This window comes from Triticum dicoccoides, chromosome 5A, assembly GCF_002162155.2.
Source record: "Triticum dicoccoides isolate Atlit2015 ecotype Zavitan chromosome 5A, WEW_v2.0, whole genome shotgun sequence".
In the NCBI taxonomy this organism is placed as follows: Eukaryota; Viridiplantae; Streptophyta; class Magnoliopsida; order Poales; family Poaceae; genus Triticum; species Triticum dicoccoides.
In genome coordinates, this window is record NC_041388.1 from 310,468,131 (window position 1) to 310,485,009 (window position 16,879).

Below are 16,879 nucleotides of genomic sequence, written 5' to 3' on the forward strand. Positions count from 1 at the left end.
AACGAGCCGCGCGTCGTAACATTTGGCGGGCGAACCACCGGCCTCCGCAGGCCTCCACCGGATTCCGAGCCCGAGATCCCCTCTTCCGATCCAGAACCGCCCCTCCTTCGTCCCCGTCTCCGCTCGAATCTCGCCCTCCTCCGCGGCTCCATGCCAAGCTCGTGAGCGGGACCAGCGGCCTCGGATTTGATCGATCCACGCACGGCATGGCTGGATTCGGCGCCAACTGCAGGCTGGGGGCCGTGCTCTTCTTCTCCGCCTGGATCACGCTCGCGGCCCTCAACAGGCTGGTGCGCCCGGCGCCCAACGGGTGCCAGATGACCTACATGTACCCGACCTACATCCCCATCCACGCCCCCAACAACGTCTCCTCCGACAGGTACGGCCTGTTCCTGTACCACGAGGGGTGGAAGGAGATCGACTTCGCCGAGCGCGTCCGCAAGCTCGACGGCGTGCCCGTGCTTTTCATCCCCGGCAACGGCGGGAGCTACAAGCAGGTGAAGGCCCGCTTTCACGTTTGTTTTATAATATGGCCATGTAAATCAAGCACTGCTAGTACTTGTTAGTCCAATCACTGCTACTTGTTAGTAGTCGTAAAGAGCTAAGACTAAACGTGTACTGGAATAAAAAAGCCACATATGGCACCGATAGATTGGAAATGGAATAGGATTACATATTCTTCACTGTTTTGCACCTTGCGATCATTTATTTATTCGTAGCCTACGTGGCCTGCATTTCAGTGGAGAAGAACATGGATTGGCCGCTAAAGTTCATATTCGCCCACAATGCCATTCTGGAAAGATAGTCCAATTTTGCTTATTTTGTCGTCGCTGTATTGCTGTTACTGAATTCTTTCTTTTGTTATCATGCTATACATCCAGGTTCGCTCATTTGCTGCAGAATCTTCTCGAGCATATCAAAACGGTCCACTTGAGCCCTCCTTTTATCGGGAACCATCTAGTGCATTTGAACTGGAAGATTCTTCCCTTCCATCACAATATGGCCGTATTCTGGATTGGTTTACTATTGATCTTGAAGGAGAACACTCTGCAATGGATGGTCGCATACTTGAGGAGCATACTGAATATGTTGTCTATGCCATCCATAGGGTAACCAACTCTAACTCGTAAGATATGATCTTAGGCTCTTAGCATAGAGTGCAATGGGCCCTTCAGTCATAAGTTATTCTCCCTGTGTTGCACAATGTAGTGTATTTTGATTGGTTAAGACAACTCTTTGACCAACAGTTACTCCATTTGTGTGCAATTTATATAACATAAGATCAATGTCATTTGATTTATATTTAAAAGTACTTATGAATGTGATTTTTATCACATAAACAACATTTTGTGAAAGTAATTGCTGGTCAAAACCTTGTCTTAACCAATCAAAATACACCCTGGAAAATGAAACGAGTAACTGCAAAATGTAGAACTTCTATCATCAGGAGAATTTCACTGCATTGAATTTTAGCATGTCTGATATGATTATGCTCTTGTAAACAAATCCACACAGTTTCCTATTTCCACATTTTGTTCCTGTGAAGTAGAACACACTAGTTGTTATTATTCTCTGATATGTTTCATTGAAAATGCTCATAGCATATTTGTTCTGTGCTTTGTAGATCCTTGATCAATACAAAGAATCTCATTTAGCACGATCGAAGGATGATGTTCGTTCTACTGGTAACTTGCCATCTAGTGTTATGCTAGTTGGACATTCAATGGGTGGTTTTGTGGCTCGAGCAGCTCTTGTCCACCCGGGCTTAAGGAAATCAGCTGTTGAAACTATACTGACGCTCTCCAGCCCACACCAGTACTCTCTCTCCCTCTTTGTGGAATTTTTCTGTGTCTTGTTTTGCTTCTGACTCGGTGGGCAAGTGAAGTGTTACTCATGACATAAAATGATTTCTCATCCAGGTATCCTCCTGTTGCTCTGCAGCCGTCCTTGGGTCATTTTTTCTCCCATGTCAATGAAGAATGGAGAAACGGATACAAGAAAGGAGTATCACATACAAGCAGTCCAAAACTCTCAAATGTAGTAGTTGTCTCTATATCAGGCGGCATCCATGATTATCAGGTATTATTTTTGCTGCTGGTATATTATAGTTAATCACTTAATCCTATGCACATTTGATTACGTCTATGTTATTTTCTTTGATAACAATATTTCCTTGTTTGTAAGTATCTAAGATCTATGACTGCTTATTTGCTGTATGTGATTCACTTGGATACTGCAAACTTCTCACAGTTTTAGAAGACCATTTCTATAATAGACTGGGTTGAGATTATGAAATCTGTGCTAATTTTTCCCATGATTAGTAATTTCTGTTGTATATACAGTGGCACTAAGGAACATGTGTCAGTAACTCAGTATCAGGGCATGACTCGTAAAGTTGTAATGTTTTCTTTGCTGACACTCAGTATTCTGATAATGTCAAGTCACAGATGTATAATTATCTGTTCACAAAATATAAAATAAAGTTAGTTTTTTCTTGTACTAAATCATAATTTACACATTTAAAACGTGATTTTGCTTATACTGGTAATTTCATTACATTCAATTTTAGAAGCTGCTTGTAAGACTAATCTGAAATTTCATAGAATTTCAGATAGATTATATGCTACATGTATGCATGATTAGTTTGTTATGGTGTAGCATTAATTGATCACTCTGTGACATTAATTGTGTCTTTCTAAAGTAGATACCAATCAAATGTTGAGTTCCCATTTATTTTGGTTCAGATTAGGTCAAGGTTGGCCGCATTGGATGGCATTGTACCTTCTACTCATGGGTTTATGGTAGGGAGCTCCAGTGTGAAGAATGTTTGGCTATCCATGGAACATCAATCCATCCTCTGGTGCAATCAATTAGCTGTACAGGTTGAAACCATTTACTCATCTCAAATGCATTAAGTGCTCTACAGTGAAATGTACTGTACTTATGGGGATTTTAACCTTATCCAGGTCGCGCACACTCTTCTTAGCATGATAGATCCTGTGGATCGGCAGCCATTTTTGAGTTCACAAAAAAGAGTCTTTGTGTTTGCGAAAATGCTCCAGAGTGTAGTTCCCCAGTCTTTGAGTTGGATGAATCATGTTTCAGGTTCTCAATCTTCAAATTTTCTTGCGAGTGATACCAAGGAAGCCGGTGGTACGATTTCATTCTTTTCCTTGTTGCATCCTTTTCATAATTGACTATTAATGCCTAAAAGATGTGGGATGTGTACCCTTATTTATGAGCACATAAAGCTTGGCCGGGGATCTGAATCTAGGTCAAAAGTGACCATTCATTTCCATATGGCATCCTAATGTTTTAAAATAGCCTTTGCCATTTTCTGAATGTGAAATATTAGAGTGCATTTTGCATTTTACAAATAAAATTTTTTTTGGTGCTTGTGGAAGTTCTGAAGCGGTTTGTGGAATTAGCTCTAGTTCACCTCTTTCAAAACAACTTTGATGTATACTATTATGTGTCATGATTGTTTCTTTCATCATGTGTCCAATTCAGTACTAACACTAATCTATTTAAGATGTTGTTTAGGCTAACTAACTTTACTGCTATAATATTACACTCACGGCAGTTCTAGTTTATGAAGTTTTATAGGGTATGGAAAATTGCTAATTTGGTATTACACGGTTGTTTTACATCACAAATAGACGTGGTTCAGTTTTTGTAGTGAGTTTGTCAGTAATAATTTCTACCTCGTTTTACTGCTTCAGTTGACATATCGTATCTATAAATACATCTCTAAACACTGTAATACAAATGTGGCATCAGCCATAAATAAAGCTTTATAAAAGAGAAGTGCTGTCAAAATCTCATGCAATTCTTGTCGTCTTTACATAACAATATATTTTCTATAGAATTGCAGCGAAATGATACACTTTTTTGCCCACCATCTGTTCTATGGACAAGTGATGGCCTTGAAAAGGACCTGCATATCCAGTCAAATTTGGTTACTGTTTTAGCGATGGATGGCAGGAGAAGATGGTTAGATATTAAAAAGCTGGTAGGTGAAATTGTCTTACTAGTGTTTGATCAGTGTAGCTTCTTCAAAGTTCTGCGTACTGTTTGGACACCATATTACAAATTTAGCAGGCGTCTAATTGAATAAACTTTGTCCGCTTAACTGTTCTCTTGTTGAAGGGTTCAAATGGAAGAGGACACTTTGTTTTTGTCACAAATCTTGCTCCATGTTCTGGAGTCAGGATTCACTTGTGGCCAGAAAAGCATCGTTCGTCCATCGAAAATGAAGTACCTGCTAGCAAAAGGATAGTTGAAGTTACCTCAAAGATGGTCCAAATCCCAGCAGGACCTGCACCAAAACAGGTAATATCTTTAACTGTTCACCTTTCATGTTCCTACATCCTGGCATTCTCCATGTTTCTGGTTCATGTATGCAGGTTTCTTGTTTGTACTGTTTACAATTACAATACAAATGGTCTCAATGACTTTTCTGTTCGCAATGTTGCTTTGTCTTTATACTATCAACTGCAGCATCTGAATCTTATTTTCTTATATTATGTTAGGCTACTACCTAACAAGCTAACCCTCACATTTTCAGTTCTATCAAGTTACTTCTATTGATTTAAGTATTTTTTTTACTGTGCTGTCTACATTGTGCAGCTCCTCCTTCCCTTTTGTTTTTTTTATTATGCTTGGTGCAGTGAAAATCATTGTTTTTGAGGGTATTTTTTTTTCTTTTCTTTCTGAATGTTGCTTTTGTACAGTACACATTGTACTATGGACCAATTCTATTTCTTGTGCTCATTTGCCTTTATCTATTGCAAGTAACATACCATTTGTTCCCTTATTCACGTTGTCATCATTATTGCTTGTCGAGCAGGTAGAACCCGGGAGCCAAACTGAGCAACCGCCTCCTTCTGCCTTCCTTTTGCTGAGTCCAGAAGATATGAATGGTTACAATTTCATGACTATATCGGTGGCATCGCGGCAGGTATTCCCTTGAACCATTCCTGTTTTCATCTAGAATGCTTTTGTGCAACTAATTCCACATATGTTCTTTGTGAGTTAACTTTCTGAATATAGTCTGCTTTCAATTTCTTCCATCCTAACCTCTTCACAAGATAATTTGTTACTTGTGCTAATAAAAAAGTGTGTGGTTTAGGGTACATAAATGCAATGAATAAGCATAACTGATAACTACCATCATGTGATACTGAAAGTGTTCTATTCAAATATACAACTTCTGTAACTTGATGTAAGATGTTTTTGCAGTTTAAATTAAACTGCAAAAACGTCTTACGTTAAGTTACAGAGGGAGTACATTTGTTCTCACAAACGTGTCTTGTGAGATCAGGCTCAATCAAGTCTTACCTAACTAAATCGGTACTGGAAATAGATGCTCCTTAGAGCTCTGAGATTTTTGTCCGTCAGATTCGTCCCTCCATCTTGGCCGTTCATTTTCGTTGGTTGCTGGAGCTCTGTGGCCTTTCTTTTTACCACACAGTCTTCCCTGTCTGGCTCACTCGTATGGCCGGTGTTGTATGAGTCCGTCTGCAGCCAGCATTTGTCTGCCTACTGCTAGGGAGTTGGATGGATTGGAGGAGAGAACCGTGGTCTTGTGATTTGGTCATATTCTTGAAGGCATTAGTGGAGTTTCATGTATCTACTCTTGGTTCCTGGTGTGACTGTACTGCCCTAGCATCCGTGACTCGCCGCCTGCATGACGCTAGAGCTCTTCTTGCAGTGGAGGGCAAGGCGAACCTGCCTTTCACCTCTGCTCTCCTTTGTCACAGCCTCTTCCCTGTCCCTTGGTTATTGGCAGCTTAGCGTGGCGGTGAAAACCCTTGACATAACTCCAGGTGAATAAGATCGCTTGCCTGACTTAACTTTCTGGCCCACTTGTCTGCTTGCTTTGTGTTCTCATTGCACCCTCTCCCACTGTATCATCCCCCTTCCCTGTGCTTCTCTTGTCCCACTTGCTTTGACCGCCCAGAGCAGAGGAAAAGGACATGCATGCGGTGGCTGTACGTGGCCCAGATGGGTCGGCGATGCTAGTTTAGATAGAAGTCTTTGTAAAAATAATGTTTTCACAAACAATACATCAAGGTTTTTGAGTCGCCTAGCCAAGTCGAGTCGCCATGCCTCCGAGTAGTGGCTCGCTGCGATTAGTCTGCGACTCGTCGTGATTAATCGCCCCAAGTCGCCCCAGGTGTTAAGAGGAGGAGGAGGAGGGGGAAGAGGAGGAGGAGGAGGAGGGGAAGAGGTGCTGTTGCAGGCGGAGGAGGGGGAAGGCAGCTGCTTGGAGGATACTTCAGCTCGGAGAAGGCAGCAGCAGCTCGTAGGAGCGATGGAGGCGGCGATTCTGATGTGGGATGGGAGCACGCGTCTTGCTCCTCCTCTGTTTCGTGCTAGAGAGCTGGCCCAATAGGCCCATTATGTACACCTAGCTTCCAAATAAAATCCAAACCGTCCATATGCTCTAATCTGGACCGTGCATCTGCTCTCCCATGTGCCTTTCTCCTTCGCCTCTTCCGTGCTTCTCCTCGTACAGGCGGCGCACTCTCCAGCTTCGCCTCCTCCTCCCCCGCCTTGGACTCAGGCCTCCTCACCTTCCCAGTCTTCCCTCCCAGTAGCGGAGCTACATCAAAATGACTGGGCGGGCCAGCTTGAAGAAAGCCCAACGTTTTTTTACCTGCATGGCCCATTTCTGCCTAAAGGCCCATTGGTTTGCAGCAAAACTGGGCGGGCCACAGCCCAGTTTTGCTTGCACTAAGCTCCGCCAGTGTTCCCTCCCTTGGCCTTGCTGAAGCAAGCCGCCCTGCTTTGAGGTCCTAGTCGCCCGACTAGTCGTCGACTAATCGTCGACTAGCCTTCCAGCCGTGCGACTCACTCCTCTAGCCAAGTCGCCTGCGCAAGCAAACCTTGCTCCAACGACTTGGCGATTAGTCGGCGACTCAAAAACCTTGCAATACATGGGGATGCTGCTGCATTAACAATGAACAACTCATAGGCAAGCCCTATTGGTATTTTTTTTTGTCATAAACAGATAAGCTTGCAACTTTAATTTGAATGTTGGATATTTTCAACCCAGCCAAAGAGAAGAGAGAAGTGGATATTACACCCCTCAAGTTGAATAAAATTCAACAAGCAGTTTCGATTTTTTACCAGGTGAATAGTAAATTCAAAAAAATACTATTTTTTTTCAAAAAAAATCCGAATGATTTTTGCATGGACAATTTTTCAGCGCGTGATGTCCGTGCCAATTTTCAGCTTGTTTGGACATTTCAGTGGTTTCTCAACAAAAAAAAAACTGCCCGAACAGTACACGAACTGTTAACTATTTCATAGATGTCACATTTGTCTTTTTTGCTGAGAGCCACTCAGATGTCCGAACAAGCTGAGAATTGGAACGGACATCACGCAATCAAACATCGTCCATGCAAAAAAAAATCAGAATTTTTTCTTAAGAATTTACTGTTCACCTGGGAAAAAAATCAAAATAAGAAAACATTTTTTTTGAATTTTTATTTAGAATATTCTTGAATTTACTGTTCACCCGGTGAAAAAACGGAATTATTTTTTCAATTTATATTTCTTTTGAATTTACTGTTCACCCAGTCAACAGGTCAAAACTGGTCAACGGGGAGGGGAGGGTTGAATTCGGCCTGGTTGTGAGAGTTGGGGGATGTAAACTAGACGGTATTGGAGTTGGGGGTTGCATATTAGACTACAGCTAGAGTTGAGGGGTGTAATATGCACTTCTCTCAAGAGAAAACCCAACCGGTTAGTCGGGTTCTTTTAATATAATATCTTACACTAACTTTTGTACAGCACACATGCGAGTAGAGAGGCGATTACTGTGTTTCCAAATTCATGTTGAATAAGGAAAAAATGTAAAAAAAAATTCTTCCAAGTTAACCAGAGAACCACAAACAACCTGAGCTTCAGTTATAATTAACAAAACAATCTGAGCTCAGTTGTCTACTGCACGTGAAAATAATGAGACCCATCTCTAGTTTATTATTTATGACCTGGAAGTCTAGAAAGAGTAAGGCACGTTGAATCCACCAGAAAGTATGTTTTGTAAAAATAAAATCATTGCCATGGTTTTGGTCCCTCTACTTTCCATGTGCCAGAACCATGAGTTGGTTGCGAGACCTTATGGGTTTCACCTCTAGCCTACCCCAACTTGTTTGGGACTAAAGGCTTTGTTGTTGTGTCTACTTTCGATACCTAAGGCAACCAAATATTGTTTGTTTTCATGGAGATGAAACGTAAATGACACTTTGTGTGGCTGAATTTATTATGAATTTGGTACGGTTGGCTTCAATATAAATATGCAGTTTGATGCATTAATTAGTAATAAATATGGAGTTGTAGAATGCCTATTGCCTATTATGGACAATTCCTCCTAAGTAGGCAATATGTAGGTAGGTCAAGTCTTTTTTGTCCATCCTGTATAACAGAACCACCAACCTGATGTTCTTATGGATTGAAAATTAGAGGGTGTTATGGACTTGGTCGGGGCAATGTGTCCGGCTGGTACCCACAAGGCTAGCAATGTGAGGGATTAGACTTGGTCCATTAAATAACGATTAAAGATTATCTTGACTTGGTCCATTAAATAACGATTAAAGATTATCTTGTTACAAAGAGACTAGATCAGTTGGCCTGAGTAGTGATAATGCAGGGGTTGCTCAAAGTCAAAATTGGTTGGCAACAGGCATGGACAGTGGTGAAGCGAAGTAGCGGCAGGTGCTAAACACAGGTCTGGGGATGCTACTGCCTGGATTCAGAGCACCTTGACATAATTAGCGAGCTTGACGTACCTCACGAACACCGGCAAGTCTGGCACCTTGACATAATTAGCGAGCTTGATGTACCTCGTGAACACCGGCAAGTCTGGGAATTCTAGCTCATATAAATATGGTAAAATGTGTCAATAAAAACTAAGGGGCTGTTTGGTTTGTGAATAACTTTGCCAAAGGTTGCCACACCTAAGGTTAGGCAAGTTTGACTAACTTAGGTGAGTGTTTAGTTCAAGCCACACCTTAGGCAAGCCAAACTTGAGCCCCACATGGCATACACACAAAAAGTGTGGCAAGATTCCCTTAGGCTTGCCAACTTGTGGCTCTCATTTTGATGAATTAAGCTTAGGCAAGGTTGGCAAAAATGTATGGCAAAGTGTGGCAATGTTTGAACTGCCCCTAAATCCATCAGTTTAGTTTGAACTGTCATCTCATACGCCTTTGGTACATTTTGTGGTTATAAAATATCAATAGATGCACATAATGAGCCTTTTATTTGCGCATTGAATTGATACACTGGTTGTTCTAATATATTTTGGTATCCAGACGATTTCAGGCAGACCTCCGCCAGCGGCTTCGATGGCAGTGGGGCAGTTCTTTAATCCAGTGGAAGGAACAAGTGCACTTTCTGTTGGCAGGATTGTCCACTCTAGCTATTCACCTGAAGTTAGTAATTAGTACTTAACATAATATATATGATGTTGTCTAATTTATGATACAAAATGGGCTGAAACCTAGATGTCTTGATGCCAGGAAATATTTTTGAAGGAGGATCACCCAATGGCTTTAACCTTGTCGTTTTCGGTCAGCCTTGGTCTTCTACCAGTTTTGTTTTCACTGAAAACTACTGGATGTGGAATAAAAAATATTGGTGACCAAATTGAAGCTGATAAAAACAGTAAGCAACTGCATCTGTTTGACTTTCTCCTCCTAGTCTTTACATGTAAATGGGTGATAGTAATAACAACTAACAATAGCCATTATGCATTTTATTCCGATCATTATTATGATTTATACAAGACTTAAGAACTAATGATTGCCCGTGTGCTTTCTGTTCTGGCCATTATAATCTATGCAAGACATAACCTCTACACCTATCTGTAGATGATCAACTTACTGGCTGTTGCACCAGATTAAGTAATACTTATCTGATTGAGGAACTTTGGTTAAGCATTGTTACTACCTTGTAACTTCTCATATGTATGCATTGCAGACCTTTGTAAATTACGGTGCTTCCCACCTGTTGCACTGGCTTGGGATTCTGTATCAGGCATACACATTATTCCGAATATCTATTCTGAAACTGTAGTGGTTGATTCGTCACCTGCTACTTGGGATTCACACCAAGGGGCAGAGAAAACTACTGTGCTAGTCCTGGTAAGGTTACTTATCTACTTTTTTTTTCGTCTGGAAGTAACCTCAGTAATGACACTGGAAAGTTACATGTTATGGAAATTGACACTCCAATATTTTTAGGTTTTGTAATGCACTAAACCCTTTTTACACTTGCTTATATATTTTATTGTATCTTCTAAAATATCATTGTACAAATCACTTAATACCTGTGTTATATCTTTCTTGTAGCCGCCGTGCACGGCCAGCAATCACCATCTTTCATAGGTTCTACGACCCTAGATTGACTGACCAGTCCTAATGATTCTGCATCAGTCTTAGAATTTTGATCCTCGATTGTACATTGATCCCACAATTTGTGATCCTACCATAGAGCCTCTGATTTGATTCAGGCTCACAGTTCTGACGAACTTGATGTGCACCCATAGCACCTTAGTGTTGTCGCCAACTGACTGCCATTTTAGTCCCCATGCAGCCATTCTCTATTCTTGTGATGCTGCTCACCACACCCAGGGAGTTTTGCCAGTTACCAAGCCTGTATGTTGACGATGCTGCTAGCCCTAGTTCCTTCCCACTAGCCATGTACCACCTTTGACACATAATGAAGTCTCTCCAAAATTCAAGGTTTTATAATTTTTATTACCGTGATGTTCATTTCTAACATGAAAACGTTGGGGTGTCCATGCAGCCCTAAGTTGTCACTGAGCTATTTTAGTTGTTCTTATCCAATGTTAGACATAAACTGAATATGTTATATCTCAACTTTGAACTCATTATTTAGGTGGCTCCAAATTTTGTAGGCTGACCCGCATTGCTCATACAAAGTCAGTCTTCGCGCTTCGCTTGGTGCTGCAACTAGCAGATTCTTTTTGTTGTACTCATCCGAGGTAATCTTCATTTGCAGGACAACTTTTATGCATGATTGCAGCATAGTCCTTATTTCTGAGCTCGAGTCATGTTTTGAGGGTGGCATCATAATGTCTCTCTTCGCTAAACCGCATTGATTGTTAGAAGTTTAGGTTTAGTAACACACAAGACATGGTGCTGTGGAGTCTATAATCTGTTCACACCCCTTTTCTTAAGCACTCTTATCATGGTTAGCGGCCATCACCCTGGTATCTATGCGCACTGGGGACTACATGATGGCTGATTGAGGGAGGTAGGTAGTGGGGCTAACCTTAGCCCCCCTTGTTGCCGTTATTGTGTTGCCATCTCATGGCTGATTGAGGTAGGTTGACAGTGGGACTAACCTTAGCCCCACTTGTCGCTGTTATTGTGTCACCACTCACCATTGCCAGGCCTGCTGCTGGGCTGTTGATCGTTAGGGCTAGTGGGAGTTTGAGGCAGCACTGCCAGCGCGAAGTAACATTGTGGAGAGACCACTGGTGGGCAGCTGGGTTCAGATGAATTGAGAGTCTTTTTTCCTGGTGTGCTATCCTCGCCTCACCTGGGTTCCTTCATAACTGTGACCCTCATCATGCTTGAGTCTTTGAACACACTGCAAATAACTGTCTATTACTTGTAATCTTCTTGAAGTAAAGACCTTCTGGTACTTTTCTTACTAAGGACATTAATCCTGACTGTTTTCTGAAGGTCAAGGAACCACATAATTATTCTACTGGCTAGATACTGTATGTTAAATTGTTAATGCAGGACACAACAGTGATGTATTTGTAATCAACACCACAAAGTAGCTGTTTGAACCACTTAAATCTATAGGCCTTGCTCAACCTTTTCCGTGCATCCATTTGTACAAAATATCTCATGATATCATAACATTTAAAACAAACAAGCTAATCTTAATGGCTAATGGGTCACAATTTCGCCAACCTGTAGAAAGGGGATGCTTTAGCTTTACATACTTTTATGGTACAGAATAGGGAATGTATAATACTTATTAATAGGCCATTTGTATATGTATTTATCTTTGTGCGGCGAGGGCATGCATATTACACAAGGATTTTTAGAGGAGAACTTCGGGTTTTGTGTTTTTCTTGCTATACGATCATCCGATTCTTTTCACTGGTTTGCCTATGATGTGTTTCTCGTGGTACAACATTGATGATTATGTAGTCATTAGTCATCAAATTTACACCATTGATGGATTGCAGCATATTTGCATAGAACTGCTAGTTACTGTAGCCAGATAGCTACATAAGACTGTCCATGGTTACCTGTTAAACTATTATTATGTCTTTTGCAGATTCTTGGTTTCATGATTGCCATAATACTGTTTGGCCTGATGCGACAATTGTCAGCATGGGAACGTGACTCTTCTGTGCCATCTATTTTGTCAGCTATTGAGACTAATCTGAAGCCAAAGCCGTTGATGTTCCTTTGCTTCACGCCAATACTTCTTTTCCTTGCCTTCTTATTTTTCACTACACAGCAAAACCCTCGATTTGGAACCTTCTTGTTTGTTACTGTGGTCTGCTACATAGTTGCTAATGGTTTCACCATTTTGGTAACACTAAGTTCGAAATTGATTCTGTATGTGGCTGCCATTCTACATGTCTTCGCCAAAAGACGGTTAGTACATGCTAAATACATCTAAAGTTTTTTTTTTCTGTTCTTTCTTGTCATGATGCAGGGAATGTTCAGGAGCTAGTAGGCTAAATCTTACTGTTAAGTTATTATTTGTATTTGAAAAACGTCCACTTTACTCTACTGCAGTATCATGATTGTTCAATTAACAGCCTGAACTTCAAATCGTCTAATTTAACCCCCTAATATTTAACATCAGATCATTTTACTCCCCGAGGACAGTTTTGCCACGTAGATCTGTACTTCGTCCTTTCTCTCTCCCTGACTTGTCTCCCTCCCGTCGTTCTTTATTCTTTCCCCACTTTCTCCGGGGTATCTTCTCCCTTGTCCGATCGAGTTGGACCTGAGTTCTAATCTCCCCCATAACAACCAAATGATCCGGGGCTGGGTCGTCACTGCCACGTGGAGCCCACAACCGCCATACGTGAGACTGGACTCGGCTTTCGTTGTTGTAGCACGTATCAAGCTCGCTCTCAGGTTTACATGCCACCACCACATGGGTGTGCATCGTTGAAGATATCTGTCGTGTTGTGTAGATAGGGCAGTGAGAGAGGAGATAGAGATGCATGTACTTTTCCTTGTCCCTCTACAGACTGACATTGTTCTGCTCCATGTCGTTGGAAAAGAATCGCTCATCTTAGCATTTCGTCCAGCATGTTGGGAGTGAAGCAGTTTTATCATTTGCATGTGCGTGGAGCTGATCGTGTTTGGGCAGTGAGTTGACAAAGCTAGGGGATCCCCGTCAGAGAGCTAGGCTGATCAGGGGTTCTCCATGGTAGTAAAATTGTTTAATTGTACGAGGGGATTGTAAGTTTAGGGGGCTCAGTAAGCCAATCTAAAGTTCAGGGGCTTAATGTACAAACATTATACTCTACGGAATAAACTTGACTTTTTTACTTATGTTTGGAGGATAATTGTTGCATAATGAGATAATAGAACCGACATTTGATACTCTTATTGTATGATGCAGTGGACTCCTGAATTAGTATATTACTTATGATATTGGTTTACTACCCCATGTAAGTATCAGTACTTGTGCTAAGAAAGTGAGATTTGATTTCAGAAATGAGAACTAGTGCACAGCAGTATCTAGAGTTTGTCAGAGCTGTGGTGTTGAATTGGGTGAGGGACTTCGGAGTAGCTGGACATTCTTTCTTTATGGTTATTACCTATATATTGTTTGTTTATTTGGAATAAACAATTAGCTTCTGTGATGCGATCGGTATATGCACTTCATATTCTGCATGCTGCGAAATTGGTCTCCACAAAGGAAAATCTGATTGTAAAATTAGTGAGCCTTGCAGTGTACTATTATGGAGTTTCTGAAACAAGTATGTGTGCAACAAACATTACACCATTTTTTGATTACTTATCTTGTAATAAAATAATGATCTACAGCTGGCAATCTTGGGAGGACGGTACTCATTCTCCATTTGTTCGCCAGTTCCTCGCTTTCTCGTTCTCATTTCAATCTCTCAAGGTAAGTGCCTCCTGGAAGTATGAGAGTATACGCAGATATGCATGTTTTGCTGATTTTTCTTGTTGACACTAACTGATGTACTTTGAAAAAGATTGTGCAGATGATCAAGAACAATACAAATATAGCTGTAGCATTCGCTACAATTACTCTTGTCTGCTTCGTTCATCCAGCAATTGGTCTTGGTCTGTTACTTCTTTCACATTCCTTCCATGCCCATTCAGCCCTCTGCAGGTACGTTTTAACTTGATATACACTAAGTTCTAGCTATAAGATTTTCCATAAGGGCCTGTTTGGAATGGAAGAGTTAGGCAGGAGTTTATTTCCTATAGGAACGGGAAAAACTTTTGCATTCCAAACAAGGCTTTGCTTTTACTTATGCCTGTCAACAAAGTGTTCAGTGGCTTGTTTATTCCTACTAGCTCCATGCCTCTGTATTGCTACCAAAATAACAAAGGTACATCCAATCAGGCACCGCATCGATCTCCACACGACATCTAATGGTCACGAAAATTGAGTTAGACTTGTAAAATAAAGTCAATTTACATCGGATATACCATGAAAGTATCATATGTTATTATTCTGAAAACCACAAAATAAGATGGTGGAGATCGTGGACAGATGGCCCACTAGTTAGTGAGTGAGTTACTTTCGGTGGACATGAAGTGGCAGGTGGAGCAAATTTCTTGCCTCCAGTTCAGTATGCATGGATTAGAATCATAAAACACACTTAAAATTTATTTTGAATGCAGTGATATAGGGCCATATATATATATATATATATATATATATATACATTTTATATGTAATCCCAGTTGTTCAACTACTGAAGTGGATGCTTTGGTACTGTAACAGTTTCTTAGGAGCTTCGTTTCGTAACATCGCTCAGAAAAAGGACCTGTATAAATCCAAGATGGATAATAATCCTATTCTACAATCCAAAAGTAAACCAGATGGGCTCGAGCAACTTCTGCCAATGGATGACAGCCCAACATCTGCTAAAAGCTTTACTGACAGCCAGCTAGAAGTGTTTGACTGTCGGCATGGGATTATGATCCTGCATCTTCTAGCTACACTCATGTTTGTGCCTTCACTTATTGCTTGGATACAGGTTTGTTGTTCTTACTTATCTGAATGATTTTGGACAAACTCCTCAATGACAGTAATTGCCTCATCAGTGATGACATATAGCATGAAAATATTCTTCCCTGTACTGATTTTGCAAGCAGCACCAGTGACTAGTCAACAGCCATCTCAATAGACCAAAACTCCTCTAGCCAGTGCCTCAACTGAATTATTATATTCATATCGTTCTAATTGTGAAGGGGAGCCTTGGCGCAGCGGTAAAGCTGTAGCCTTGTGACCATGAGGTCACGGGTTCGAGTCCTATAAACAGCCTCTTGCAGAAATGTAGGGAAAGGCTGCGTACTATAGAGTTTAGGGTTTACCGCTGGAATGATCATCTTATTGTGCACTTAATATTTAGGCAACATATGCTAGACAGGCTATTGCTTTTATTGTATTGTCTAGCATACCTTCATATAATTGATCACTGTTGCGAAGAAACTGCAGCTCAGCCTGGCACCTCAGTTTTGGACTTGCATTGCTATGTCAGACTAGACTCATGCCATCCATGGAAAGGCCTGAACATTCAATGATGTAATGTGTATCTTGAAAATATAATGTTACTGTCAGCATACAGGTTAGTGTATATGGTTGAAAATCACGCTACCATTCAGGGTATAGATTTTTTGCTAAGATATGGTTGACTCCAGTGGGTCATTCCCAGTGAACCTGATTCATGTTCCTACCGTCACTGTACCTTGCCAACTTTGATTCTGGAACACTATTATTTTGTGTTCTATAACTTGGGCACTTTGCGGACATCCCATAGAAACATTTATATGATGTTACTTCAGCGAGCAACTTATGTTACGCTGCTAAATCAGTAATGATTTAAATCGGTTCCTGTTGTTTCTGTGCAGAGAATTGGAGTGGGTCAGAGATTTCCGTGGTTTGTTGATTCTGCCCTTTGTGTTGGTGTTATTCTGCATGGACTTTTGGGATCACAGCCAACTGCCAGCTTTATATCTTTTAAGTTACCCGGAAGGAGAGGGCGCGAAGTTGGAATGAGCTTTCTCTACCTCATAGGTGGCTTTTATTCCTTTATTAGCTCCATGGCATTGGCACCTTACAGAGCGCTGTATGCGATGGCCATCATTGGTTTCATCTGTTTTGCTTCCAGAATTCTTGAGACTAGAGGCAAGGTGAGAGGTGATATTAGCTCTAGAAAAAGGCACTGGCATAGACATTGACACTAGCTTGGAAAGGATTAATTTTGCGAGAACGGGCGACACAGTAGTGTAGGATACCAGCTCTTAGTCTTTGTGGATGATGACTGCAAACTGCAAAGAACTTCGCTTTGCTTATAATTGCAAACTGCAAAGTGTTACCGAATTTTGGTGTAGCCAGATCTTGATGGTCGACCCATAGGTGAGGTATATGAATGTGAAATGACTGGATGGATCAGTAACTGTACAATCTGGAATTCAAGCATGGTGTACTGATTTTGTGATAGAAGTGAACAAATGTGATCTTATTAGGCCCTGTTTAGTATCGCAGTAGCCTTTTCTTAGTATACCAGCTTGTTTTGTTTAAATGATCTTCTATCTGGGTGCAACAGAAAAGTCTTGCTGAAATTAGTAGATATTCAGTTAACACACTGGAT

General features: G+C 41.1%; 1 protein-coding gene across 3 annotated transcripts; it reads left to right on the forward strand.

Annotated features, from left to right (window-relative positions):
- The first annotated feature begins 6 nt into the window (after positions 1-6).
- Positions 7-16,789, forward strand: LOC119301168. Of its 3 annotated transcripts, none has more exons than XM_037578077.1 (18): positions 7-497; positions 882-1,109; positions 1,625-1,815; positions 1,920-2,079; positions 2,745-2,882; positions 2,967-3,153; positions 3,867-4,012; positions 4,150-4,332; positions 4,850-4,960; positions 9,324-9,443; positions 9,531-9,675; positions 9,991-10,154; positions 10,931-11,017; positions 12,334-12,659; positions 14,073-14,154; positions 14,246-14,385; positions 15,007-15,262; positions 16,137-16,789. In XM_037578077.1, the coding sequence occupies exons 1-18, from the start codon at positions 207-209 to the stop codon at positions 16,464-16,466; spliced, it is 3,285 nt and encodes a 1,094-aa protein (XP_037433974.1). In that variant the 5' UTR covers positions 7-206; the 3' UTR covers positions 16,467-16,789. The 3 variants fall into 3 exon arrangements, with proteins under 3 accessions (XP_037433974.1, XP_037433975.1, XP_037433976.1); XM_037578078.1 differs by having other exon boundaries at positions 14,255-14,385; XM_037578079.1 differs by lacking the exon at positions 7-497 and having other exon boundaries at positions 1,038-1,126.
- Positions 16,790-16,879: the final 90 nt, after the last annotated feature.